This window comes from Cololabis saira, chromosome 7 (assembly GCF_033807715.1).
Source record: "Cololabis saira isolate AMF1-May2022 chromosome 7, fColSai1.1, whole genome shotgun sequence".
Taxonomy (NCBI): Eukaryota; Metazoa; Chordata; class Actinopteri; order Beloniformes; family Belonidae; genus Cololabis; species Cololabis saira.
Genome location: NC_084593.1, coordinates 10,960,143 through 10,986,886, shown reverse-complemented (window position 1 = coordinate 10,986,886; position 26,744 = coordinate 10,960,143). Strand labels below are relative to the sequence as shown.

At 38.3% G+C, this 26,744-nt stretch overlaps 2 protein-coding genes across 2 annotated transcripts; one reads left to right on the top strand and one right to left on the bottom strand.

Moving 5' to 3' along the window:
- Positions 1-24: 24 nt before the first annotated feature.
- On the top strand, positions 25-14,868 carry etfdh (electron transfer flavoprotein dehydrogenase). Its single transcript, XM_061724815.1, has 13 exons — positions 25-250; positions 1,409-1,567; positions 2,754-2,983; positions 3,123-3,204; positions 4,989-5,107; positions 5,869-5,946; positions 7,098-7,244; positions 7,510-7,650; positions 7,865-8,008; positions 8,738-8,906; positions 9,763-9,945; positions 11,085-11,306; positions 14,247-14,868. The coding sequence occupies exons 1-13, from the start codon at positions 220-222 to the stop codon at positions 14,408-14,410; spliced, it is 1,869 nt and encodes a 622-aa protein (XP_061580799.1). The 5' UTR covers positions 25-219; the 3' UTR covers positions 14,411-14,868.
- Positions 14,864-25,002, bottom strand: ppid (peptidylprolyl isomerase D). The gene is made up of 10 exons (XM_061724816.1): positions 24,845-25,002; positions 22,596-22,736; positions 20,860-20,966; positions 20,015-20,203; positions 19,489-19,611; positions 18,945-19,051; positions 18,570-18,711; positions 17,261-17,347; positions 16,916-16,958; positions 14,864-16,471 (listed from the first exon to the last, which is right to left on the bottom strand). The coding sequence occupies exons 1-10, from the start codon at positions 24,927-24,929 to the stop codon at positions 16,383-16,385; spliced, it is 1,113 nt and encodes a 370-aa protein (XP_061580800.1). The 5' UTR covers positions 24,930-25,002; the 3' UTR covers positions 14,864-16,382.
- Positions 25,003-26,744: the final 1,742 nt, after the last annotated feature.

The following is a 26,744-nucleotide window of genomic DNA, read 5'->3' as shown; positions in this document are numbered from 1 at the left end:
ATGAGTACGCGGCGCAGGAGCAGGAGCGGCGCAGCTGTTGACGTCCCTGACCGTCTCTGTTATGAGACGTATTTTGTAAGGTTTCTGCTGTCGCCACTTGTTTGCCTTGCGGGCTACTTACATAAGCTCGGGGCCGTCGACTAGGGGGTTAAAACACCTCCACTTTAGCACAGTTTGCAAGAGACGCCGCTGCCTTGGAGTGAGTTTTCACGACGTAAAATGTTCCCAGCTGGCAGATACTCATGTAAAGGTAAGTCAGTAGTAGCCGCTGCAGCTAACACATGTGTGCTACTTAAACAGCTGGAGTAAATATTTACAAACTTTCACATGCTCAATATTTTGTCCCCCTACTTGCGTTGGAGTGTATTTTTGTATTTCTGCTGATGTTAAACCTCAGCAGTGTCCTGAAACAGTTAAAAAGTCCTCCTTCTTGCTGGTAGTAGGCTAATGTAGGTGAAAGTTCAGTCAAAATGTAGGTCATTATGGTTATGGACTATAACTCCTGTTGTGGCTTTTAAAAGTGTCCTAATGTATTTTTAGTGGCCTTTCAGATTTTTTAAAAGTCAAATGATGTATTTGAAAGGGAAGAAAGATGCAGATTATCACCAGTGGACTGGAGATATATGTATTTTTTGTTTTTTTATGCACTATTTCTCTTTTTTTCTCGTACTGCACTACTTTTATTTTCATTCCAATGTATATACTGTTTATATTTAGTAATTATATATGTTTTTTACCCTTTCGCTGCACATGTGTGTTGTGTGTACTGCTGCTACACAAAGTGAATTTCCCCACTGAGGGAGGAATAAAGGACAATCGTGTGTGTGTGTGTGTGTGTGTGTATATATATACATACATACATACATACATACATACATACACACACACACACACACACACACACACACACACACACACACACACACACACACACACACACCCATACCCTTGACCTGCTTGTATTCATCATCACTGCATCACTGTTTATATTTAGTAATTATATATGTTTTTTACCCTTTCGCTGCACATGTGTGTTGTGTGTACTGCTGCTACACAAAGTGAATTTCCCCACTGAGGGAGGAATAAAGGACAATCGTGTGTGTGTGTGTGTGTGTGTGTGTGTGTGTGTGTGTGTGTGTGTGTGTGTGTGTGTGTGTGTGTGTGTGTGTATATATATATATATATACATACATACATACACACACACACACACACACACACACACACACACACACACACACACACACACACACACCCATACCCTTGACCTGCTTGTATTCATCAAGTTTTATTATTTATTATATGGCCATGGTTCCAAAGTATCTCTTGCAGACCGATGTGTGCCGAGCCAAACATGTTCCCACCTGACAGAACTGGTCTTAACTGGGAAGTGTTTCCTTTCTTGCAGCCCACAAATGTATCAGGGCATTGACAGCAATCCAGACGGAGCATGCTGCCTCTCAGCTATACCCAGCTATTTACAGGAGGACATGCTCTTCAGTGTCGACACCCCGCATCACCACACACTACACCATCCATCCTCGAGACAAAGATCAAAGATGGGAAGGTAAGAGACTATTTCGCTATAGTCTTGCAAAAAGTCAGGAAAATGGTATTATTTTGCCACGATGTACTTATGTCATCATCAACTTGTTTGTGAATAATGTAACCTGGTCTTGTCTATGATTAAACCCTCTGTCTGGCTCCTGCAGGTCTTCTCAGGGTGGATAATGACTCTTTCTTTTTCTTTTTCTTTTTTTTCCCCCTAATGGTTACTAATAACATAACATGCTCTGTTCTTGCTTCATGGACCTAAGAGCTACCTTTGACAGAGTTACTCATACAATTTTACATGATAAAACAAATGAAGGAATATAAGGTACAGCTTTCAAATATTTTCTCTTGTCAAATATGGTTACCCTTAGTGACACAAACCTTCTTGTAAGGTTACTTTATCCGCATATATGTTTCGTACATAACAGTTAAGCCGAGGTATAGTGGTCAAAGTAAGCTACACTTGTAGGTCATTCAACTGTACTACACTATGTGATTGAGTATAACAGAGGACGTTAATTGATTTATTGGGCAAATGTATATCAAACTCTATGAAGGTGGCGTTACTTCTCACTTTGTTGTATTCAGGCTTTTTATAGCTGACATGCTGCACCAGAGGCCAAAACAATTTACTTCATAAGTTTTATACTGTACACCAATTCGCAACAAAAGCAAAGCAAGCAGATAGATTCAATAACAAGTCAAATCAGATATAGTGCGTTTAAATCTATTTATGTCCAATTAAATCTCTGCCTGCCATTCAGCTTTTGGAAACGTGTCAACAATTTTAGGTCACTGTAGGCAAAGAAAGCCTGCGAAGAACAAGGGGATGCTGCCCAACATTCAGCAAAGATGACAATGAAGTAGCAGTGAGAATGTTGCAGAAAATGATCACACTTAGCTTTCATTGGTTTTACATATGTTTTGAATCATTTCATGTGTCAAATTTATTGTGTATGTCTTGTTGACAGAATGTCGTTTGTAGACAGTCTTGATATTTTTTGTCTGAAGCTTCCTCAACGTTTATGTTGTGATTTAGAATAAATAACTCAAACAATGGTTTAAATTTACTCTGCTCAGTTGTGTAGACATTTAATGTTTCATGCAGTGTGTCAAATATCACTGTATGAACAGAATGGGGTGTTTCAAGGGAATCTGCGTGAATCTTTCTTCCTTTTCTGTTGGTTTTCTTCTCATAGGCGTCGAAATGGAGAGATTTGCCGACGAGGCAGATGTGGTCATAGTCGGTGGAGGCCCAGCCGGTCTTTCAGCAGCCATTCGTCTTAAGCAGTTAGCCAACGAGCATCAGAAGGAGCTCCGGGTGTGCCTTGTGGAGAAAGCCCCTCAGATCGGAGGGCACACGTTGTCGGGAGCTTGTTTGGAGCCCTCTGCCCTCACCGAGCTCTTTCCTGACTGGAAGGAACGAGGAGTAAGTCTGTCCTTCAGCAGGTCCTGTTTGGTTCTTTCTTTGTGTACCTGTGTGTATTTGTATTCTTCTGAGTAAATAAAAGTCCTTGGAAAGTTTAAATTCCAATAACACACTGTATTCACTTTATTTCTTATCTCAGGCACCTCTGAACACTCCAGTGACTGAAGACGTGTTTAGTATTTTTACAGAGAAATACAGAATCCCTGTCCCGATACTGCCAGGTAAAAGCCACATTTCTTCTGCAATAAAATCAGTGTAATGCTTCATTTTTATATCTCAGTTCTGCTCTCACAGAGAGGGGTCTTTATTCATATTCATGTGGCATCAGAGCGACAGCAGAATTGTGTTTGTATCCATTAGTGTGTTTGTTTATACATTTTGCTGCCAAAAATGCTTGTTTACTTTGAGGGGAAATTGCATTCATATACTCGGAGACGCGTAAGGACTTGGATATTATGTGACTGAAAAGGTGCAAAAGATGAACCATTTTTCAGTGGGACACTCAGAATGTGTAAATGTATTTTGCGGACCATTAGGCGCACCGCTTTATGAGGCGAAATATCAATGAACGGGTCTATTTTCATACATAAGGCGCACCGGGCTATAAAGCGCACGATAAAACATATAAAGCAAAAAAAAAAAAAAAACAGACAAGTAAGTCGACCTTTATTCAACTCATTCACAATAACTCCGAATATTGTTCAGTTGTAACAAATACAGAAAAATAAACTCACATTTTAAGTCATTCCTCTTCCACGAATCCACAAATAAAAACTGGAGGAAGTAAGCGTCGTACTACGTCCTGTTTTCTGATTGGTTCATCGCTGCCAGCGATAGCTGACACCTGAAGTTAGTGTGAGGTTGGAACAATGTTGTAGTCCAATATTTGATTATAATTGGATTATGACAGATTGGAAATTGGGTTTATGCTGAAAACCTGACGTTGGCTTGACGTCTAATTATAGTGAGTTAACAATGACTAGATGATGGTTGCTTGCCAGCGCTACATAATTATTTATCTGACTGTCAACAAAGGACCGACTTTAATGTGTCAGCTCAACGGTCCGATAATCTATCAAGCCAAGCAGCATCGTTGCTACCAAAGTCACACTAAAACATTTTGACAGATTTTTGAGCACAGTGTACCACATAAAACGAGGTCAGTAAGCACAAAAGAATTCATACATAAGGCACACCTGATTATAGGGTGCACTGCTGAGAAGAATTAAGGATTTTGAGTGCGGAAAATACAGTAAATGTATTTTGACTTGGCTGTCACAAATGTTTAAATTTGTTTGTTCAAATCAAGTACTTTTTTTTATATAAAAGAATATTTTCCACTTGAAAGTAGGTCTGTGTTGGAAAAAATCGATTTTCCCATTCATTCAGTATGAAGACATTAAAGTTTTCAGTTATAATTGCATAAATGGTCTATATTTCATTACTTTATATACTGTCTTGGGGTTACATTTGCATAAAATGCTAAAAAACTAATTCTCAAAAATGAAAACCCAAAAAAGACAGAAAATGGAAAAAATAAAAAACGTAATCTGGGAAAAAATAAAACTGATTTCATACGTCTCTGTTTGTTGCCCCGGATCTGTTTGGTAATTCTGACTTACACAACGTTTCTGAAAGCAGTTCTATCAGCATTCTGGGAGATGATTGGTCCTTACAGCATCATTAGCTGCAATACTTGCTGTTGAATCTCAATATAATACTAGTATTAATAGGTTTTAGAACTACACAGTCATATAATTCATGCAACAGTTAAAAAAACAGTTTTAATAACACCAACCCAAATTGATATCGGAATCAAATCGGATCGAACCAAATCTTGATAATCGATTCTGAATCTTAAGAATCGGAATTGATTCTTGACATTTGAATCGATCCCCAGCCCTGCTTGAAAGCATCCAAGAATCCACTGTTGAATAGGCACTTAAACTTGTTCATTAAACATGAGCCGATACTAACGTGAGTGTGTGTTTGTTGCCGGCTGCAGGCCTGCCCATGCAGAACCACGGTAACTACCTTGTGAGGCTGGGAAACTTTGTGCGCTGGCTGGGTGAGCAGGCCGAGGAGCTCGGAGTGGAGCTCTACCCTGGTTACGCTGCAGCTGAGGTGAAACCTCCTTTTGAATTTCTTTGATGTGCTGTGTGACAATTTGCATGTAATTTAAAAAAAAAATGCCTAGGGGCAGACAAAGTGCAGACTAAACAGTGGCAGTGACACTTGTAAAGGAACTTTCTCCAAAACAGCCAGGTGAGGAGCAGGACATGTCCAAAACATAGGACCATCATTTTTCAAGTAAATTGAGAAGATTTTTCGTCAGAAGTATGAGCCTGCATTAAGTTGCGCTGCGTTAGTAATGATTATGAGGACAGCTGACTGATGAATCCTGAAGGGATGCGTCATCAGAGTCAACTAATGGAGCGAGTTTCAGACATCATTTGGTGCTTTCCCCAAAGCATGCTGTGAAAGCATCTTGGGGGGGTAAAGTGCAATCTCTTTCCAACGGCACTCATTTACTTAATCACAGACTCATCAGGCTTTTTTACATTTTACATTTGAATGCAAAGAAAGATCCACAAACACCTCAATTCAAGTAGCAGAGCATCAAAGAGCAGCCTCTCACTTCAAAACCTTTTCATTCTTGAGTGTATTGAAGATGTGATGTTTTTTATAGTGCTCATTATCTACATATTGTGCTCAGTTTTTTAATAGGCTATTCATTATGTAGCTACATGTATATTTTTCATGCATTTATGATGGGTATATATCAGCTAATGTTTTCTTTTTTTACTAAATTTGTTCATTATTATGTAAAAATGTTTATAGTCCCCTGAGCTTCAAGTTCGTAACATTATCCTCATTATTTAAAGGTTTTATTTCATGAAGATGGAAGCGTGAAAGGCATTGCCACCAATGACGTCGGCATTTCCAAGGATGGCTCACCGAAGGTAACGTGAAAAATGAAATGTAGTCAAGTCAATTTTATTTATGAAGCACATTTCACATTACAAGCATGGACTCAATGTGCTCAAAAATACATAAACAAACAAACAAAATTACAAGTTTACAATAACAGAAATAGATAACGAGTATGACAAGAGAAAAAACAATAATAACAACCATAATTCCATTTTAACAAAAGTGCGATCACCCAGCCAACCATAAGTTTAGGCAAACGCTGTGCAAAAAGGTAAGTTTTTAGTCTGCTTTTGAAAGAGGGCACTGTTGGAGCAGACCTTAGTTCCTGTCGCAAGGAATTCCAGAGAGTGGGACCGTAGTGACTGAAAGCACCATGAGCAGATTTAGTGTGGATTCTAGGAATGATTAGAAAACTCTCATTTGATGATCTAAGGGATCTGTCCGGAATGTATTCAGTCAGCATGTCAACTATGTAGGAGGGAGCTAAGCCATTAATGATTTAAAGACAAAAAGAAGTACTTTAAAATCTACTCTTTGTTTAAAAGGGAGCCAGTGCAGAGAGGACAAGACAGGAGTGATGTGTTCATACCTCTTGGTTTTTGTTAGAATTCTGGTTGCAGCATTTTGAATAAGCTGGAGTTTATGTAACACTTGCTTTGTTAGTCCTGCAAAAAGTGCATTGCAATAATATAATCTACTGGAGATAAAGGCATGAACCAGCTTTTCAGAGTATGATTGTGACAGAAAGCATCTTACTTTAGATATATTTCTGAGGTGATAGAAGGCAGTCCTGGAGACATTGGCTATGTGTTTCTGGAAGTTAAGATCAGCATCTAAAATAAAACCCAAGTTTTTGACAAGCTCACAAGGTTTTACTGACAGACGAGTTAATAGAGGGAAAATATTTTGCCTCAAATATACACTCCAACGGCTAACTTGCATCAGGCCCTTCAAAGGATATATTAAGGAAACATGCACAGAAGCAGTATGTTGTAAATATATTATGTCCTAGTAAATATGAATTTAGAAAAAACTCCTCACATTAATAATAGTTTACATCAAGCTTTTCAGTGTTTTTTTTTGTTTTTTTCCCTCCATGGCAACCCATCTCAAGTATTTTGTTTACTTCTTTGTTATATATAGCATAAGGTTAATTGCTTGGTTTCTTTTTCTGTTTAAGGATGTTTTTGAGAGAGGAATGGAGCTGCACGCTAAAGTCACACTGTTTGGCGAGGGTTGCCATGGCCACTTGGCCAAGCAGCTCTATAAGCAGTTTAACCTGCGGGAGAACTGCGAGCCTCAGACGTACGCCATCGGCCTGAAGGAGGTAAATGTTTTAACAATTTATTCATCCAATTTTTACAAAAAAAAAAATGTATCTCTTTCTCTGTCTGACTAAAGTTTATTGCATTGTGTGGTTGATTTATTGATTTGTCATGAAATATAAATTCCACAGTGTGAAAATAACTGGCTAAATGTAAAGTGAATGTGATAGTTGTTCTGGTTTGTGTTTTTTCTGGATTAATGAGATCAACAAACTTCATCTTTACAAATGCATATATTCATGATTTTTGTTTCTTTTTATCCTAAAGCTTTGGATGATTGATGAGAAGAAGTGGAAGCCTGGAAGAACGGAGCACTCGGTGGGCTGGCCTCTGGACAGATGCACATATGGAGGATCCTTCCTGTATCACCTCAACGAAGGAGAGCCTCTAGTAGCCCTGGGATTAGTGGTGAGTAGCTTTAATTTATGTATATGACACACTCCCGAAGCTTAACTGGATTGCTGAATTTTAGCATAAACAAAACAAAACAGGATTATTATGAACGTGCTAATTATGAACCCCAAGAGTTCCCAGAGGCAATTTAATTAATTACATTATAAGTTGTAATATAGAGCACAGAAACAAAAACGTGCCATGAAAACTTATTTCTATCCCCACCCAGGTTGGCCTGGACTACTCCAACCCTTACTTGAGCCCCTTCAGGGAGTTCCAGCGCTGGAAACATCACCCCTTTGTAGCTTCCACGCTGGAAGGAGGAGAGAGAATCGCTTATGGAGCCCGAGCCTTAAATGAAGGAGGATTTCAGGTATGTGGGCAAGCCTGACGTTTTCATGAAATTATGAGAAATGCTACAGAAACTGAGCGATTTCATCTGTTTCTAACTAGACTGTGTTTTATTACATAACTGTCTAAAACTAATTTAAGACACAGTGGAGTGGGATTACAGATGTCACAGTGAGGATACAAGATGTTTTTATGTGATTTTTAAACTACTGAGTTTCCCTACTTCAGCATTTAAATTGCTTTTATTTATTTATATGTTCAAGACCAATTTACAAAGAAAACAAAATCATGTTCTAACGGAATAACTAAAGCCGACATTTAAGAGAATTTATTAAAATGTTCTCAGATCCACTGGTGAATCATATCAAGTGTAAGCTTGTGAAGAGCCTGGTTCAACGTTTATGTACTAGTCTCAAGCTTGATTTATTAATGAAAAGTCTAAACACATGCTTGGATCTTATAAGTTCAAAAAAGGACAAGTTCATGAATATAAGCATCATGGCAAATATGATAAATGATCCCTGGCTCAAGGACAAATAATGGATCTTGAACATAAGAGCAAGGCAGTTTAAAAAGATTAATATGAATTTCTGTTCCTGGTAATTGTGGTTTAGTTGGTGCAATTATTTGAAAATGTAGTTGAATAATGAACAGTGTCATATCTGTGTGAGATGATTGAGCAGCTACCAGCTGTTTTGAAAGCGTTTTTCCAAGCGTCTGAGAAGGTCAACTCGTTCCCTTTCCTCACTAGTCCATCCCAAAGCTGACGTTTCCTGGAGGGCTGCTGATTGGCTGCAGCCCCGGTTTCATGAACGTCCCAAAGATCAAAGGCACCCACACCGCCATGAAGAGCGGCATGCTGGCCGCCGAGGCCATTTTCCCAGAAGTCACAGCAGAGAATCTGGACTCTGAGACGGCAGGTACTGAACTCAATAACCATTGGGGATTATGACGGTAGCTTTATTTTATTTCTTTGACTACATCACAGTGTATTGCTCATTGAGACGTCCGGCTAAATGAAATGTACACCTCACCACTGAAGAGCCATTGTTATTCTTTTTAAATCAAAAAATACATTTGAATTTCATTTTTGTAATATTTAAATGAATGAAGGGTGATGAAATGCGTTAATATCCTGTCCCATTGTTCATTCTGCCACTCGCTGAGCAGCCGACACTCCGGTCATCAGCTTCTGCATCTACTTAGTCAAATCAGCTGCTGCTAGATGTGAAGCGTGCCGGTGTCCCGGTCATGGCTGTTACGAACCAATAAGAGGTGTCACAAAAGAGTAGCAGGAGGTTTAGAAAGCAATTAAGGTTTATACAAAAGGTTGGCACATCTTTGATAAGATGCCTTGAAAAAAGGTTGATTTTAAATCTGATTGCCAGTGACACAGTGCAACTCCACTATTGTTTCTTCTTTAGTGGCCTTCATATTGATCCAGTGTGCGCAAATTAGAAAGACGGGGGTCAATATTCGAGGCAAAATAAGAAGTGCTTTCCTAAAAAAGAAAAAAACTCAATCTTGTATGTGGTTCCTTTTGATGGTGTTGCATTGTTGAGGAAGCTTTGAGTTAAAAGCTCTTCAAAACCACTGGGAAACATTTGTTCAGAGACTTCTACTTGAAATAAGAAATGTTAACCTTGATATAATTTAAAACGCACTCGCTCTTACTGAGGCCAAGCTCAATTTGAAGGGTGCAGGACAATATCAGAGCAAAAAGAAAATAAATTTAAAAAACAGTCCTTTTGATTTGCTGTCATTTCATTCATTCAGGAATCCATGTACCCAAGTATGCCGAGGACTTGAAGAAGTCCTGGGTGTGGAAGGAGCTGCACTCGGTGAGGAACATCCGGCCGTCCTTCCACAATTACTTCGGCCTCTACGGCGGGATGGTCTACACCGGGATCTTCTATTGGATGTTGAGAGGAAAAGAGCCCTGGACACTAAAACACGCAGGTGAGCTCTGCAGAGAAGAGTAGCTGGATGACGTCTCAGGCTTTTATTTTGGTTTTCTTTAGTTTATCTCTCAATAGCAATAGAGTGCTTAAACTGTTGGAAGTTTAATAGCAGAAAGCTCATGTTTCATAATAATAAAAAAGTAAATAAAAGGCTGAAATGTGTGGTTTTAATTCCACACAAAACTGACTATGTTTACATGCAGTCAAAATTCAGGTTAAGGTCAATATTCTGGTTACTAAAACATTGGGAATAATCTGTTTCCATGTGTGAGTAAACAGGGTTATCCCTGTTTACATGGTAATTGTAATCATTTGGGATATCTGGATCAAACCAGCGACGCACAGAGAACATCGTGACCCAATTCCCGTTATTTCCGCTTCTTCTTCCTGTATCCAAAACAACAACAATAACAGCAGCACGGCGGATAATGAACAGCCCAGTAGAAGTCGTTTTGTTTCTTGCCCCTTTAGTACGTCTTTTTCAGCGTCTTCCAGCGGAGCTTGATCTGGTCTGGCGTTCGTACATATCCTGCTTCGCAAAACTTTTCGCTCACCTTTTTGTAAATCTGGCTATCCTGGTACTTTCTACCGTCTACAAATGCAGAAATGTTCGTATCTTTCATTACATTTATGAAGGGATTAGTCTCCTCCTGGTCTTGTGTTTCTCCATGTTTATAAGAACCTTCCTGGACTCAAAAGACCAAGATTCCTCGCGAAAAGAACATGTGCAGAAAACAAATTCATGTTCCTTTTGACGGGGAAATCCCGTTAGGCGTTTACATGACCGAATATTCGGGTTATAAAAGGAGTAACCCAGGGGTCATATTCGGGTTTTTAAAAACCGGAATATGAGCCAATTCTGGTTATTCAAAGGGGTTATTTGTGTTTACATGGCCGTGAGCAACCGGGTTATTGCTAATATTCCGGTTAGAAAAGGGTTATTGACTGCATGTAAACGTAGTCACTGTCGGGGTTTTCTAGATTAGTTGACTGTGATAGGAATGTATCACTATGGTTACCGGTACTGATGAACCCAGGCAGGACGACACCCGTGTCTTCTCTCTGGGTGAGCTCTGTCATCTCATCTGAGCTGAGAATATCAGCATTTGGTAACCAGGTCCACTCCCTCTGCGGCAGGCTTGGACGCACACCAGCTCAAACCGGCTAAAGAGTGTAAGCCCATCGACTACCCCAAGCCCGACGGCAAGCTGAGCTTTGATCTGCTCTCCTCCGTGGCCCTGAGTGGCACCAACCACGAAGGCGACCAGCCTGCACATCTCACCTTGAAGGACGACGCCGTCCCCGTCGCCACCAACCTGGCCATTTACGACGGGCCGGAGCAGCGTTTCTGCCCCGCAGGTACGTCCACTCTCACACCTGACCGGCTCTGCTGCACACAAATCACCCCGCTGCAGATAGGAGTTCATCTTTTCCATACAGGACTGTCTCAGAAAATTAGAATATTGGGATTTTCTGTAATGCAATTACAAAAACAAAAATGTCATACACTCTGGATTAATTACAAATCAACTGAAATATTGCAAGCTTTTTATTATTTTAATATTGCTGATCATGGCTTACAGCTTAATAAAACTCAAATATCCTATCTCAAAAAATTTGAATATTCTGGGAATCTTAATATTAAGCTGTAAGCCATAATCAGCAATATTAAAATAATAAAAGGCTTGCAATATTTCAGTTGATTTGTAATGAATCCAGAATGTATGACATTTTTGTTTTTGTAATTGCATTACAGAAAATAAAGAACTTTATCACAATATTCTAATTTTCTGAGACAGTCCTGTATGCAGGTGAAAAAGTAAATACTGCACTTTTAGGACTTACAAACATGAGTCACACCATCATGAATTATTGCTTTGATTTCTGGTTCTGGCAGAAAGTTAGTAATGGTTTCCCCACACGTTGATCGTACCTGGACCAGCAGCCCAGGTGGATTATCAGCCACCCAATTTAATCTTGACATTGCACTCATGTATTGTCTTTTTTTACTACAATGTAGAATCTTTTAATCCAGAGCTTCGTGTCGTGTTTCAGTCATTCGTCTTATCTTGCTCACTGGTTACATCAGCCCAAAGCTTCTTAATGCACACACACCAGATCAATAAATAATTGTGTGCTTGAGGAAGGATTGCTGGGTCACACGCTTGTTGGATAGTTTTTTGTTTTTGTTTTCATAATAACTCCAGCTGTTAATTACTATCTGGCAATACAGTCCCCTGTGCCACCTAATTCATCTTAAACACCCTGGTGTGAAAATCACAAAGAGCAGGGCTGGAAATTTAGCAGTTAATTTGATCAATCAAATGCAGCAGCTTGACTACTCGACCGCTATCTGTTCAGGGAGTGGAAGGATGAACAAGGAGAATGTTGAGAGCAGTTGCTTGAGTTTTACCCTGAACTGCACTAAAACTTGACTCTTGATTGACTGTTTTTCTCGTTTAGGCCGCAGCTTCAGTAATTACCGTATCCAAAGACCCTGATTCCATCCGAAATCTCTGAAGTGTGAAGCTTGATGTTTATTCAGTCACAATGCTGCCACGGGCAGTGAAAAGCTGCTGAGAATGCATTTGTTATCTTTGTTTGCCATGGTTGCATACCGGAGAGAGCAAGAGGCAGCAGGAAATGCTGGGCAGGAAACTAAAACTTTCAGTGTTGGGTCAGAAAATTCAATAACAGTTGAAGGAGTAGTACTGGTGGCCTCCGTGTCCCGGGAAATTGATATTAACAGAAGTGTCAAAGTAGTACCATGCAACTTTTGCCATTTTTAGCTCAGAGGCTCCCCCTATAGGCACAGAGCTTAAACCTCTTTTATGACGCTGCCTATGATTTTCTCTTTTCTTTCTTTTTTCAATCTCTTGCTTGGTAGTTTTCTCATTGTCTCGTTCATTTTGACTTGCTTCCATCTCTGTTTTTGCCTTTGCCTTTATGTCCACTGTAGCTCCATGAGCTATTTCCATAATGTTGTGCAGTTGTCCCACATGGACAGGAGTCCAGAGTTGCTATGGTTGGTTTTGCTGATTGCAGGGAAGGAAGATTACCCAAAGCTTCCTGAATTAAGAAACTATTTCTTCAAATTAAGCTAAAACATATTTGAACATGAACAAAAGTCATTTGTGGTCTATTTTTTATTTTTTTTTGCCTGTTATAAACTGATGTGACACGTGTGTCTTTTACATTTCAAGCTTTAAGGTGGCAACAATTCTTTTTAAGAAATAAACTTAAAATTAAAAAAAGGGATAAGAAAGAAAAAAGCCAGACGATTTGATCTCTCAAATTTTTTTTTGTAATTTCATGTTTTTAGAGGATGAAAAAAAGCCTTTTAAAGGGCACTTTTTAAATGTACATATAAACAAAAAATTTTTTTTTTTTTTTTTTGTGTTTTCCTGTTTTAAAATCACAGCATGAGGTGCTATTGGGTTAATGGATCTATTATGGTCCTGTGTAATTCTGTCACGAAACAAGCCTGTTGCCAGCAGTGATAATCAGTTTAAAGTCTGCAGCAGTTTAAACACTGCAAAGAATTATATCCAACAATCTTATAGGCTTATACATGGAGGACCAAAACTGACATAATTAAAATGAAAGCCCTTCCTTTTCCTTATTCATGGGTCTCTTTTTTTTTTTTACTCTACCGTATGAATTTCTGCCTCATTATGCAAATGAGGAGGACCTTCTTGGTGCAGCTCCTCTACTATTGGTCAATAAACAGGAAGGAGAAGGATCGGACCAAAATTAATTAATATACATTAGCTTCTTTGTTTGTTCTATAATGTCCCCTTGGCCACATCTACACCACATAACATTAATAGATCATTTTAGAAATTCCCCCATTAGACAATATTCAGTCTTCCCTGAGGCTGATTGTGTTTGGTCCTCCATACTTATATGTGTGGAATAGATATCATATATTTGATGATTTAAAAAAAATAATTTAACAAAGAAATGTCTGCAGTGATCTGCTGCATTGATAGACCATCTTTTCAATCAGATTTCATTGATTTAGTTTCCCTCTTCATGACGCTGCAGCAAAACAAAAGCAATTAAAACTTTTTTTTTATACGAGCTAGCTTAAGAATAAACTTGAGACCGATTCAAGTTATTCATTTTACCTATAAGATAAAAAAGAGCCATCAAGAAATACGTCTTGTTGCACACTTGGCATCACAATGCTGGCTCTTCAGAGAAACCTAATAGGGGTCATGTTTTCCACCAGAAAAATGACCCGTGTTTTCAGTTTCAGTAATATGTTCACCTTCTCTCTCGCATCGTCTCTCTCAGGGGTGTACGAGTACGTTCCCGTGGAAACAGGAGACGGGATGAGACTGCAGATAAACGCTCAGAACTGTGTCCACTGTAAGACCTGCGATATCAAGGACCCGAGCCAGAACATCAACTGGGTCGTGCCTGAGGGCGGCGGCGGACCGGCATACAACGGAATGTAAACATCCTCATTTAAACTGGTTATCTTGAAAATAAATCAAGTACACCCATTCAGGGTTACACTACTTGCCAGAGGTATGTGCCTAAGTTTCAGACTTAAACTACGTAGCTGCTTGAGGGTACAAGAAACGTTAATTCTTGAAATATAGATTAAAGTATTGTGCTTGCCAGTTTTGAAGCCCATGGACACTGGACCGTGTCAAACTGGAGCACAAACCGGCTGATTGTATATCACTTCAATCAGGGCATTTTACAAAGCATAAAGAGTGGCTCTTATTTTTAGGTTTTTAAGAGGAAGCACTTGACCAACCGCAGGAGTAAATCTATTCCTCTTGATCATGTTTTTGAGCAACCTGTAAAATTATCGAAGCATTATTGCCGGCGTGGTTTGAGAGCGTTTAACAATGTATATATATTAAATGCAGATGTGACAGTAGTGAATAAAGAACACTTAATGGTTGTTGATTTATTTATTCATTTTAAATTTACCTCAGTAAAAAAAACAAGATGCGGTGTATCGGGGGAAAGATACTGCATGAAGTGATGCAACAAAACTTGACTCTTCTATTCTTTAAAACTTCACAATAAAGGCCAGTGTGAGACCAGACTAATGTCCCATTTGCACGGGATTAAAATCATCTGGGAACTGCGGTAATTTGTAATCATGGACGTCTGTGATTTTAATCCCGTCCAAATGCGACGTGTGAATGATCGGTAAAGTAAAAATTCCACATTACCTACCCTTCTTCAGCCAACACCGAGGTCATGGGGTGATAAATCCCATCCAAATGCACGTCAGTAATTTGGTGATGTGCAAGCTGGAATCTTTTCTTTAAATTGCTCCTGGCTTTTCCTGCCTCTTTCCTGGCATAATTTGCACCAATTGCAGTTCATAATGTGGTGGTCTGATATTTTTAGCTGCTGAATGAGGACAATGAGATGAAGACGTGTGGCTGCATCACAGGGTAAGAAACTCTTTCAACAAGCTAAAAGCTTCTCTAAACATTTAGGGATTTGACAAAAGTTCTGGTCACGTTTACCGTTACCAAGGCAACTTAAAGCATAGGCCAATACGCCATTTTCCAATTTAGTCAGTTCTCAAGATGTGACGTGTCACTGAAATCTAACTCGAGTGGATCAGATGCTTTTAAATCTATTTAAATGTAATGTTTAATAAAAATATGAGGCCTCAATGTCACTTCCAGGATCAATGTCTTTAAATTACAGTAAAACAGACTGTTTATCCAGTGTGAATGTGTGGAATTAAATGTGGATGTTGGGGTGTAATTTTATAATTACTGCAGGTCCAGAGGTCGTTTTTAGTCCAGTGCGAATATTACATAAGACTCAAACTATTCATCACAGTGAAGACACTTTTTACAACAAAATGAGATGACGTTAAAGCTTCACAAAGATACTCCCTTATAAAGACACAAAACGTAAGAAATGTCCAGGCGGAACATGAAGCAGAAAGATTCAAATACTGTAACAACATTTTCACATGACAGCAGACTCAAATGTTCTCCAGTGGTGCTAACGTAAGTCCCGGGTGGTCCGATCACCAGCGCCAATCTCTCAACAGCGTTGACATAAGTGTGTCTTCGGCCATATTGAAGGATTATCTAAGACCAACTAGAAAAGACTTTTCCATTTCCACCAAGATGCTTCCAAATTAAATACTTAAAATAATCCATTCACAGAAAATGTCACATCCTGTTTGTTTGTCAGCATGATGTTTGACTACATATTTATCAGCATACAGAGAACATAACAGACACAATCACATGTGGCCTCCAGACCGGCCCACTTGTGATTTAACCACCCAGGATGCATGAGAATACTAGGCCTCAAAGTGTGTGTGTGTGTGTGTGTGTGTGTGTGTGTGTGTGTGTGTGTGTGTGTGTGTGTGTGTGTGTGGTCAGGAGGTAAATTTAAATATTAGCAAATGATTAAATGCATTGTGAGGTTAACTGTTCACGCAAACATTTTGGCATAGATTTTCTTCTCTTTCTCCTTCTCTTCCTGGATTTTAAGATGGACCTTCTTCATCTCGTTGTTGATAGCTGTGAAGAGAAAGAAGTTTCATTTTATTTTAGAGGCACGAATTACAGATATGGTTACTATTTCATCCTGCATGTGTTTTTAGTCCCGATGTGGCCCGTTTGCCACATTTTGTGCGTTATCTTTCTGCATGCTGAAATTCATTTGAAAGCGCAGACTGCTCCTGAAGCCGGCTGATAGCTCTTATCTCCTCGCAGAGCCAATAAACTGCAGCTTGAAATCAAGTTCAACACTGAAAACTTTACTTCCAAGGTTTAAAACGCTAACTAATTATCATCACCCTCCTCCTGGTCACCGGGCCAAAATCTGTGTCGTTAAGGTCATTGATTCACCGCTATCTTACAATTAATCGTGAGTGAAATATTCATTTTGCAAGTCCAATGAGGAACCAATTTTATGCAGAGGGAAAAAAAATTAAATAAATCAGACCCCCCTTTATCACTCACCTTTATCTTCTGGAGCAATAACCTGAGCTTTCTTCAGATCAACCTGACGAGTGAGACACAAAGGAGAAATCTTCAAGTTAAACAGGATCACAATCAATGAATAAACATTTTAAGCATAAAAGATTTCCCATATGTTGACTAAAAACTATTACCAGTACTTTTTTATGCTAGTTTCTTTTCCACTGTTCCCATCAGACTCTCCTGCTACTGGCAGCATTTGTAAACATCTAAGACGTGTACTTGTCATATTTTTTTGTACTATTCTATCTAATTCCAGAGGCTGCTTGTGTTTGATAATTTCATTTCTTAACACCGTTGGGGAGAGAAGTGCTTTGTGAGGATTACCAAGGCTTTTTCGAATTCCTTCAACCCCTGCCAGGCCTGGGCCCTCCGGAAAAGTGCCTTAGTGTTTGCTTCATTCAGCTCTAAAGCCTGAAAAAAAAACAAATAAACAAATTACATTTCAGCATCTGGATGTTTTCAGATGGTGGTTAACACTTTTTAAAGAGCTCCCAGTAACCAATAGTGACATGAATCAAGCCAAGATGTAATTTCAGAGTATCTGCACATCCTCTTTTGAAAACGACGAAGATACAATACAGATATTTTCAAGGAATAGTAATCACGGTGATGCTTCCATCTCCTCTGGTTGACTTTAAAGCCAGGATTAAACCTGCTCCCAGCTGAGTTGTGGCACCACTTGAGATGGAGCATATTACGCTGACCTTGCACTCAATACTTTTAAAAGTGACTTCAAATAATGCAGACAAACTTGCACCTAAAGTCTTGGTTGAGATGATGTGTGTTCCTGTGATTTTTGCTTTGTAACAACAAAGCTTTTAATATTTTTGTTTTAAATATTTTCTCATACAAATTGTGTTAATCCACAATGTAGTTGGTGTCAGTGGCCAATACAAGTATTTTCCTTTGATTCACAAGGATTTTGGTTGTTTAAAACAGTCAGCTCTGCAAGATCCCCAACCTTTATCAAACTTTTAGTCTGCAACTTAAAACTACAGGACTGTCTCGTAAAATTAGAATATTGTGAAAAAGTTATTTATTTTCTGTAATGCAATTAAAAAAACAAAAATGCATGCATTCTGGAAGGGTTAGTCTTTAAAAAACACTTGCCTTGCCTGGTGTGATACAAGGTAGGGCTGTGCAATTAATCGATTTAAAAAAAAAAAAAAGGAAAATCGGAAAATCGATTTTCCTTTTTTGCAGCTGGCTGCATTACAGACAGAGCTCGTCTAGTCATCTTTGTTTGGTCAAGAAAATTGTAAATGTCACTTTACTAAACTCAAGGAGGATTTACAGTATCTTTCAATTGGACTTCATTCCCAATAGAGAAATGTGTTTGCTATTTTTCTTTAAAAATAAAGATAAAATATTTGAAACAATTTATTCCATTGTCTTTTGTAGTTTTACCAAAAAAAATCGAAATCGAAAATCGGGTTTTCAGAGAAAAAAATCTGGATTTTATTTTTGTCCAAAATCGCCCAGCCCTAATACAAGGTGGACTTAAAACTTTGTAAACAGGCAGTCTTGTGTTTAGCCATTCAGTTCATTAAGCCGAGCAGTTGTTTGTGGCAACTACTACACAGACTGGCATCAACATTGAGTGTAGGCAGTGCTTTGTTCAGGCGTGCGTCACCTCAGTGCAGCTGTCCAGAGCATCCTGCCACAGCTGCATCTTTAGATTGCAAGCAGCCGTGTTAAGGAAGCAGCTGACGACAGTCGGCTCCAGCTTCTTCTGCGCCTCTTCCTCCACTAGATCTCCACTCATCTCCAGGTACCTACATACCGTTACAAAACGCATATAAATGGGTTATTGCTACGGACAAAATGAGCTGTACTTACTCATAAATGACTAAAATCAGATATCTTTTTCCATTCAAATATTGATATGCATGCAAAAACTATAATAGAAGGCTCATACAACACAGTAGACTTTTAAAACATGAATACTGTGCCATTAACATGTTTGCAGATACTGTGTGAAAGTGCTGATGGTGACACTGCATCTTACCTGAGGGCTTTACTATATTTGTTTACAGCACCTTTCCAGTTTTGGCTCTTAAAAAGGTTGTTTCCAATATTTTTCACATCTTCAGCAACTGACAGAACGCTATCAACCTGAAAGGCAGCAGAAGGGAAAACATCATCAGTGACTTGGTTTTCATTTTTGTAGGTTTGGTATTGTTTCTCAGGGAAACAAGTTGAGAACTGGGAATGAGGAGCCATTAAAAACAACCAAACAGGCCTCGAGGGCAAGAAACTGAGACAAACGCAGTATAAACAAGAAACCTGGCCAGACTAATCCCCTTCAGTTCAAAGTAAATATTCCAGATATTTGCCCATTAATTAATTTAGTAACTGCTTCCTCTTTCAGTGTTTACTAAGTGAAACACGTCCTAGGAGTTGATATTCAAATTTCTATCTCTCCTCTGAATCTGCACAAGGCTGCAAACAAGGACATTTCTAAAAATGGCACATTGGTCCTCGCTGTCCTCGACGATATCTGCCAGAGTTAACCCGTGTCCTTAAAGATCAAAGACCCCCCTGATACTTACATCTTTAAAGTCGATTTCTGAGTCCTCGGGGAAGTCTGGGTGGGCATCTCCGGTTCCATCATTTGTCGCGGTGCCCCAGCCATCCTCATCCTTGTGCTCTCCGCAGTCAGCTATGACGCAAGGCTGCAAAGGCAAATAAGAGAACAAAAGACAGTAAAATGATTTTCACGGCTCAGAAATTCTTCCCAGATGATTCAATATCTCCATGTTCTGTCACTTTAAAGGGTCAGTAATACCAGAATGCCTGGAAGTGGAAGATCTTATTTCATTAATAATTAAAAAATTGCTATTATAAATAAATAATAGCAATGTGATGATGTTAATCTGAGAGTGTGTATACTTAAATTTAAAGGCTGGTAAGAACCAGATGATTTTCATTTTTACATAAAACCTCTTTAAAAAGAATTTAAAGAGTTAGTTTCTTTTTCCACATCAAGACGTCATCTGCCAAGTCTACCTTGTACACTGTTGAATTTATGCAGAGATTGAAACTCAGCAAGTCTTAAAGAAAAAACAAAACAAAAACCTTTATAGGGGCATCTTCTTTGGTATCAATGGACTCCAACATTTTTACAATTCCCATCCCTTTCAAGACTTGTCCGAAGACCACGTGCTTTCCATCCAAGTGTGGCGTTGGGACAGTAGTGATGAAGAACTGTGAACCGTTGGTGCCGGGCCCAGCGTTGGCCATGCTCAGCAGACCCACTTTGTCATGCTGGGACACAAAAAAGACCGTTACTATTCATTAACGAGAAGTCATTTTTATTCTTATTTCAGTATACTCAGCTAAACAAGTCAGTGAGACAATATATAAAAGTGGTTTTATCTGTTAGACAACAGCTTCTTAAGACATGTTAAAATAACTAATGCATAGAAATCAGGAGATAAGACTACACAACTAAATTAACTTCAAATAGACTGTTTTTTAGCCTTTCTATTCAGGACCTTTAGAGCAGGATTTAACAAGGACTTCACAATACGGATTAGTAAGTATTTAAAGAGGGAAAAGCAACAACAGAACCAGCTTTTGAAGCTTCTTCACATAAGTCTGACTTCTTTGGATGTCAAAATCTGTAGACCTAGATCTGAAGCTCATTTCAATTATCATGGTATAAAAATAAAAATGTCTAGAATAACCTTGAAAAGAAGCTACTCAGATGTCGGAGGGCTGCAAACATACTCAGAAGTCCTGTTGGTGAACTGAAAATACTTGGATTTTGAAATCATTTCCTGTATACAAGTGCACACCATCTCCATGTTAAATCATGACCTTATTGCTTGCTAATGTCCAAGTGGTAAGTGTAGACTGCACAAACTCTTCGTGTCTTCTGTAGGTGAATCACAACACCTCCCTACTGGTAGGTTGCTTACCTTATAGTGGAAGTTTTCATCCTCAAACTTCTCCCCATAAATGCTCTCCCCTCCTGAGCCATTGTGATTAGAGAAGTCCCCTCCTTGGATCATGAACTTCTTGATGACTGCCAAAGACAAATGTTAATCCAAATTACTTTTAAAGATTGAGGTCAAAACCATTTTTAAATCTCAATTATTACATATATTTTGTTACGAATGAGCTTGTTTAACAAATCTTTTCAATGTTCTTTAATCATTGTTGTGTGACATTAATAATTTTTGGAAAATCTACCGTACAAGGACTATTATTTGAGCATAACTGGGATCCAAAGTGTGCGCGTGTGAGCATGTAATTGCAATGGACGTCCCTTTTGCTCTACCACACACACACACACACACACACACACACACACACACACACACACACACACACACACACACACACACACACACACACACACACACACACACACACACACACACACACACACACACACACACACACACACACACACACACACACACACACACACACACACACACACACGTCCTCTTAACGCCAAAAATTTTTTTAACGCATGATAAAAAAAAAAAAAAAAAAAAAAAGCGCATTATATAATTTCTGGCGCTCGACGGCACTGGAGCTTGAGGAAAAGTCTGGTGATCTGAAAGATGGAGAATGAAAAGGGACTTTTGAACGGCAAGTTCACTTTCAAAAAGATACAGATGGTTCGCTGGACAAGACAAGCAGCGCAGCCACCTCCCCCCCGTCAAAAGCAGACAACGCTGGATAGATGTGAGGGAAGGAGGCTGGATCTGATCCCCTCAATACATTAGATCAGGGATCACCAACCCTGGTCCTCGAGGGCCGGTGTCCTGCATGTTTTAGATGTTTCCCTGCTTTAACACACCTGATTCTAATAAATCATCGTCATCAGCTTTTCATCCAGGGCTGCACAATTCTGTTGATGACACAGTCACTTGTATCACGGTGCAATGAAGCAGGGAAACATCTAAAACCTGCAGGGACACCGGCCCTCGAGGACCAGGATTGAGGACCCCTGCATTAGATGAGCAAAGAGAGATTTGTTCCAAAGAATCTAAGTATTAGCTAATTATAGTCCAACTGCACTTTATAGGTTGAGTTTCACTTCCTGCTGTTACATGTGCACTGTAATTTGTTTGTGATTTATTTTTTGTATCACCCTGTTAGGAGAAGGGGATATTTTTTGAGCCATTTATTTTCCTCCATATGAGGTAAGACATAGTTACATGGAAAATTTAACTGACCAATGCACTTCTTGTACAATGTTTGTGATGCATATGGTTCATTGTTTTACTTTGAGCTGCTTAAAAAACAACAAGAAATCTTAAGTTAGTCTTTACAAGTGTAAAGTTGGTGACTACATTGTGTTTGTATTTATGAAGGAATGTTACATTCAGGTCAAAAGCTTATTTTGTGGAAAGTTGAATAAACATTGGCATAAAGAAAGCATATTTGCCCTTTCTCATGTTGTTAACGTTATTAAAAACATTTTAAAAAATACCTTAAGGTAATTTAGAACAGTAAAAGAATGTGTGAATAAATGTGCGATTAATCGCGAGTTAACTATGGACAACATGCGATTAAAAAAATTAATCGTTTGACAGCCCTAACACACACACACACACACACACACACACACACTTTTAACTTCAACAAGTCCTTCCTAATTCAAATATGACACAGTATTACAAGTAGAGGGTAGATTTACTTCTGTGGAAGGGGCATCCCTTGAAGTGCAGAGGCTTTCCTGTGGATTTTCCAATGCCTTTCTCCCCAGTACAAAGCGCCCGGAAATTTTCAGCCGTCTTAGGGGTGATGTCAGCAAAAAGCTCAAAGATGATCCGGCCAGCTGACAATGAGAAACAGAAAACAGTCAAGTATGATGTCAGTGAAAATGATCCATCACAGAACCTCTATAACTTAAAACCCCCACAGTGATTGATGGTATCAACCTAATTAATGAATTATTCATTTCTAAATGCTTCAGAGCTGGAGCAAAATCCATACGCTGAAAAATCATACAAGCAGTACATGTGAGCATATACATAAAAAAAAATACTATAAGGGATCAGTTTCATTGTTTAGTTTGAACAATGTTTTTTTGTGATCAAATGTTTTTATTTATTTTTCATGATTTTCTTATTATCAACGGTGGCATCCACAATGATGTTAGACAAACATTAACACATATTCTCACCCCCTTCTAAACCCACCCCTTGGACCTAAGCATTCGATGAAAACAATTGATAATAAAGAAAAACAGAAAAAAAGATAATACAAAGATAATAGAACAAAGGACAAAAAAAACAAAGGCAAAACATAATATCAAAAACTGGACAAGGATAGCTGCAACAAGGTAGTCTATATCAATTTTAAATACATCTTTCAAGTTTGGCCTTAATTTTATCTGCTGCCATATACCAAAATAAAATATTTTGTTGTTTTGCATTATGGATCTGGGCTGTAGATATTTCCAGATAGATAATGTCAAGAAAAGTCAGATACCAATGGGAGATGTTAAGCGTGTGGTGGTTTCCATCTTACTGCAATTATCTTTTTTGCTGCCGTTAGGCCAGCAAGCAAAATTCGTTTTTGACATAGTGAAGCATTAATTACCGCGGTTGAATTGGTTTGATATTGGATATTGGACATTAACACCCATAAAACTTGTGATACATACCACTGATTTTGGTCAAACCACTTGTGATGTGTTCATGGTCATCTAGAGTCTAGACTATATATCACAAAACAGTAATTATTTAAAAAAATCTTATTAAAAAAAATCATATATATGGGCTGATTTAATGTGGTTTAATGAATTCAACACCCATAAAACTTGTGATACATACCACTGATTTTGGTCATATTGCTTGTGATGTGTTCATGGTCATCTAGACTATATATCACAAGAGAGTAATTATTATAAAATCATATTATGGGCTGATTTAATGAGGTTTAATGAATTCAACACCCATAAAACAATTGGTGTTATGTATCACAAGTTTTATGGGTGTTGAATTCATTAAACCACATTAAATCAGCCCATATATATGATTTTTAAATCAGCCCATATATATGATTTTTTAATAATTACTGTTTTGTGATATATAGTCTAGATGACCATGAACACATCACAAGTGGTTTGACCAAAATCAGTGGTATGTATCACAAGTTTTATGGGTGTGAATGTCCAATATCCAATATCAAACCAATTCAACCGCGGTGGCAAAACATAATATCAAAAACTGGACAAGGATAGCTGCAACAAGGTGGTCTATATCAATTTTAAATACATCTTTCAAGTTTGGCCTTAATTTTATCTGCTGCCATATACCAAAATAAAATATTTTGTTGTTTTTTTTCATTATGGATCTGGGCTGTAGATATTTCCAGATAGATAAAGTCAAGAAAAGTCAAATACCAATGTGGTGGTTTCCATCTTACTGCAATTATCTTTTTTGCTGCTGTTAAACCAGCAAGCAAAATTCGTTTTTGACATAGTGAAGCATTGATTGTTGATAAATTATTTAAAATAAGTGTTTGAGGGTTTATTAGTTTGAACAATGTTATCAACTGTCATAAGCACAGGTGCTAAATATAATCAGCAGAAAAGACCAACGCCCATGAATGTTTATCTGAAGTGAGAACATGCTTATTATTGGCTGCAAATGTAACTAAATATACATTTGACTGAATCATTAAGAACCACGCGGTGTGTCGTGAATCTGCAACAAAGAACAGGGTTACAATTAAAACCCCACACATCATAACAAACATGCATATATCTTTTTTTTTTAGCTCTGTTTATTTCTAAATCATAAACCTTCGTGCATAAAGCAAATAAATGAGTTTGTATAAGTTGCTGGAACATGACAGAGTGGTGTCAAGCTAACCATGCTAACCTAACTAGCCGCCATTAACCTTTTTTCTGTCGTTCAAATTAAAAAATGTGCAGACCTGCTTTTCCGTCAACGTCAACATCAAAGAAAACGCGAGGATTCTCGGTCTTGGAGGGTTTTTCGGACGGTACTGGGTGAGACATGTTGATAAAAGGTCCTAACTTGTTCTGCTAACTGAGCTAACCGGCGGATTCAGCCTTCTGAATGGAGCATGGAACTTCCGGCCAGGATTTACAAAATAAAACACCACCGGCAGGATTTTGGGGGGCTTTTTATAGCTCAATCGCAGCAAAACGAGAGAGAGGATCCATAATCATGTACCCCTTTATTGCAAAGCTTACCATAAATCATAGTTAAAGTATTTCTTCCAAAATCACAAGTGCACAATGCTCGTAAAATGAAGCATTATGTGCATGTGATTGTGGTCATGATTTCCAAAATAAAATGCTCTTAACACCAAAACAGCTCCTCCCAAAGACAAATGTTAAGGCAAGGCAAATGTATTTATATAGCACAATTCAACACAAGGTAATTCAAAGTGCTTTACATCAACATTAAAAGCGGCAAGACACAATTAAACAGTAAATAACAAATACAATGAAATAAAATTATGAGAAAAGAAGGTAAAATAATAAAAAGCACAAGTTGCTGAAACCTAAGGGCAGTAGAGTACCGCAGGTACACATCTCATTTGCGGTTTTCAGAAAGTATTTAATTTAAGAGTACGCTTGAATACCTAATAAATGAAATAAAATGATAAGAAAAGAGATAAAATAATAAAAAGCACAAGTTGTTAAAAGTAAGGGCAGTAGAGTACAGCAGGTAATTATTTAATTTAAGAGTACGCTTCAGTAAACAGTAATGTTTTTAGGCCTGATTTGAAGGAGCTGACAGTTGGAGCAGACCTCAGGTCTACAGGAAGTTTGTTCCACCGGTGAGGAGCAGAATAACTGAACGTTGCCTCACCTTGTTTGGTTCTGGTTCTGGAACCACAACAAACCAGATCCAGATGAACCTCAAGGGTCTGGGAGCTTCATAGGAACTAACAGATCCAGCATGTATTTTGGTCCAAGACCATTCCGTGCTTTGTAGACCAGCAGTAAGATTGTAAACTCCATCCTTTGACTAACTGGAAGCCAGTGTAGTGATTTCATGACCGGTGTAATGTGGTCCAGTTTCCTGGTGTTTGTAAGGACTCTGGCGGCAGCGTTCTGGATCAGCTGCAGCTGCCTGATAGATTTCTTGTTAAGGCCTGTAAAGATGCTATTGCAATAATCCAACCTACTGAAAATGAATGCATGAATAAGTTTTTCCATGTCTTGTTTAGACAGAATCCCCTTAATTCTAGCAATGTTTTTTAGGTGGTAATAGGCAGATTTAGTGATCAACTTTAGATGGCTGTTGAAGTTCAGGTCTGAGCACCTCCCAAAGACAAATGTTAATCCAAATTACCTTTGAAAACCAAGTTCAAAACAATTTTTTTAAAGCTCAATTATATTTTTTTATATTATAATTATATTCTAAGAGCCTCTCATCAGAAAAATATTACCGTGAGACATATGATTTATTCATCAAAATCACAAGTGCATAATGCTCTTAAAATGAAGCATTATGTGCATGTGATTGTGGTCATGATTTCCAAAATAAAATGCCCTTAACACCAAAACAGCACATTGCTCCATTTTAAAGCCTCTAATCAGAAACATATTACCGTGATTATTAGATTTTTTTTTTTTTAAGATCATTTGATGGCTACCAACTCAAACACAAGTTTTTTATTGTGGGGACACTTGAGTCTGAATTGTGTCATTTCAGTTATCTGACTGAACATCAGACACTGTCAAACTGAATTTTAAAATCATGACATCATACGTGAGGTGGGACTGTTTCAAATCATATGGCTTACTAGCAAACAGGAATAAATTTTATTTATTTATTTTTCATGTTGTGATGAAGGC

What these genes read in the sequence shown, in the direction of transcription:
- etfdh (XM_061724815.1), top strand. Translation starts at nt 220, where the DNA reads ATGTTCCCAGCTGGCAGATACTCATGTAAAG. An exon ending in CAAAGATCAAAGATGGGAAG is followed by an intron (nt 1,568 to 2,753) that starts GTAAGAGACTAT and finishes TTCTTCTCATAG; the next exon opens with GCGTCGAAATGGAGAGATTT. An exon ending in GCAGCGTTTCTGCCCCGCAG is followed by an intron (nt 11,307 to 14,246) that starts GTACGTCCACTC and finishes CGTCTCTCTCAG; the next exon opens with GGGTGTACGAGTACGTTCCC.
- ppid (XM_061724816.1), bottom strand. Translation starts at nt 24,929, where the DNA reads ATGTCTCACCCAGTACCGTCCGAAAAACCCTCCAAGACCGAGAATCCT. An exon ending in TGACGTTGACGGAAAAGCAG is followed by an intron (nt 22,737 to 24,844) that starts GTCTGCACATTT and finishes TCTCATTGTCAG; the next exon opens with CTGGCCGGATCATCTTTGAG. An exon ending in CTCTGGACAGCTGCACTGAG is followed by an intron (nt 17,348 to 18,569) that starts GTGACGCACGCC and finishes TTTTTTTTTCAG; the next exon opens with GCTTTAGAGCTGAATGAAGC.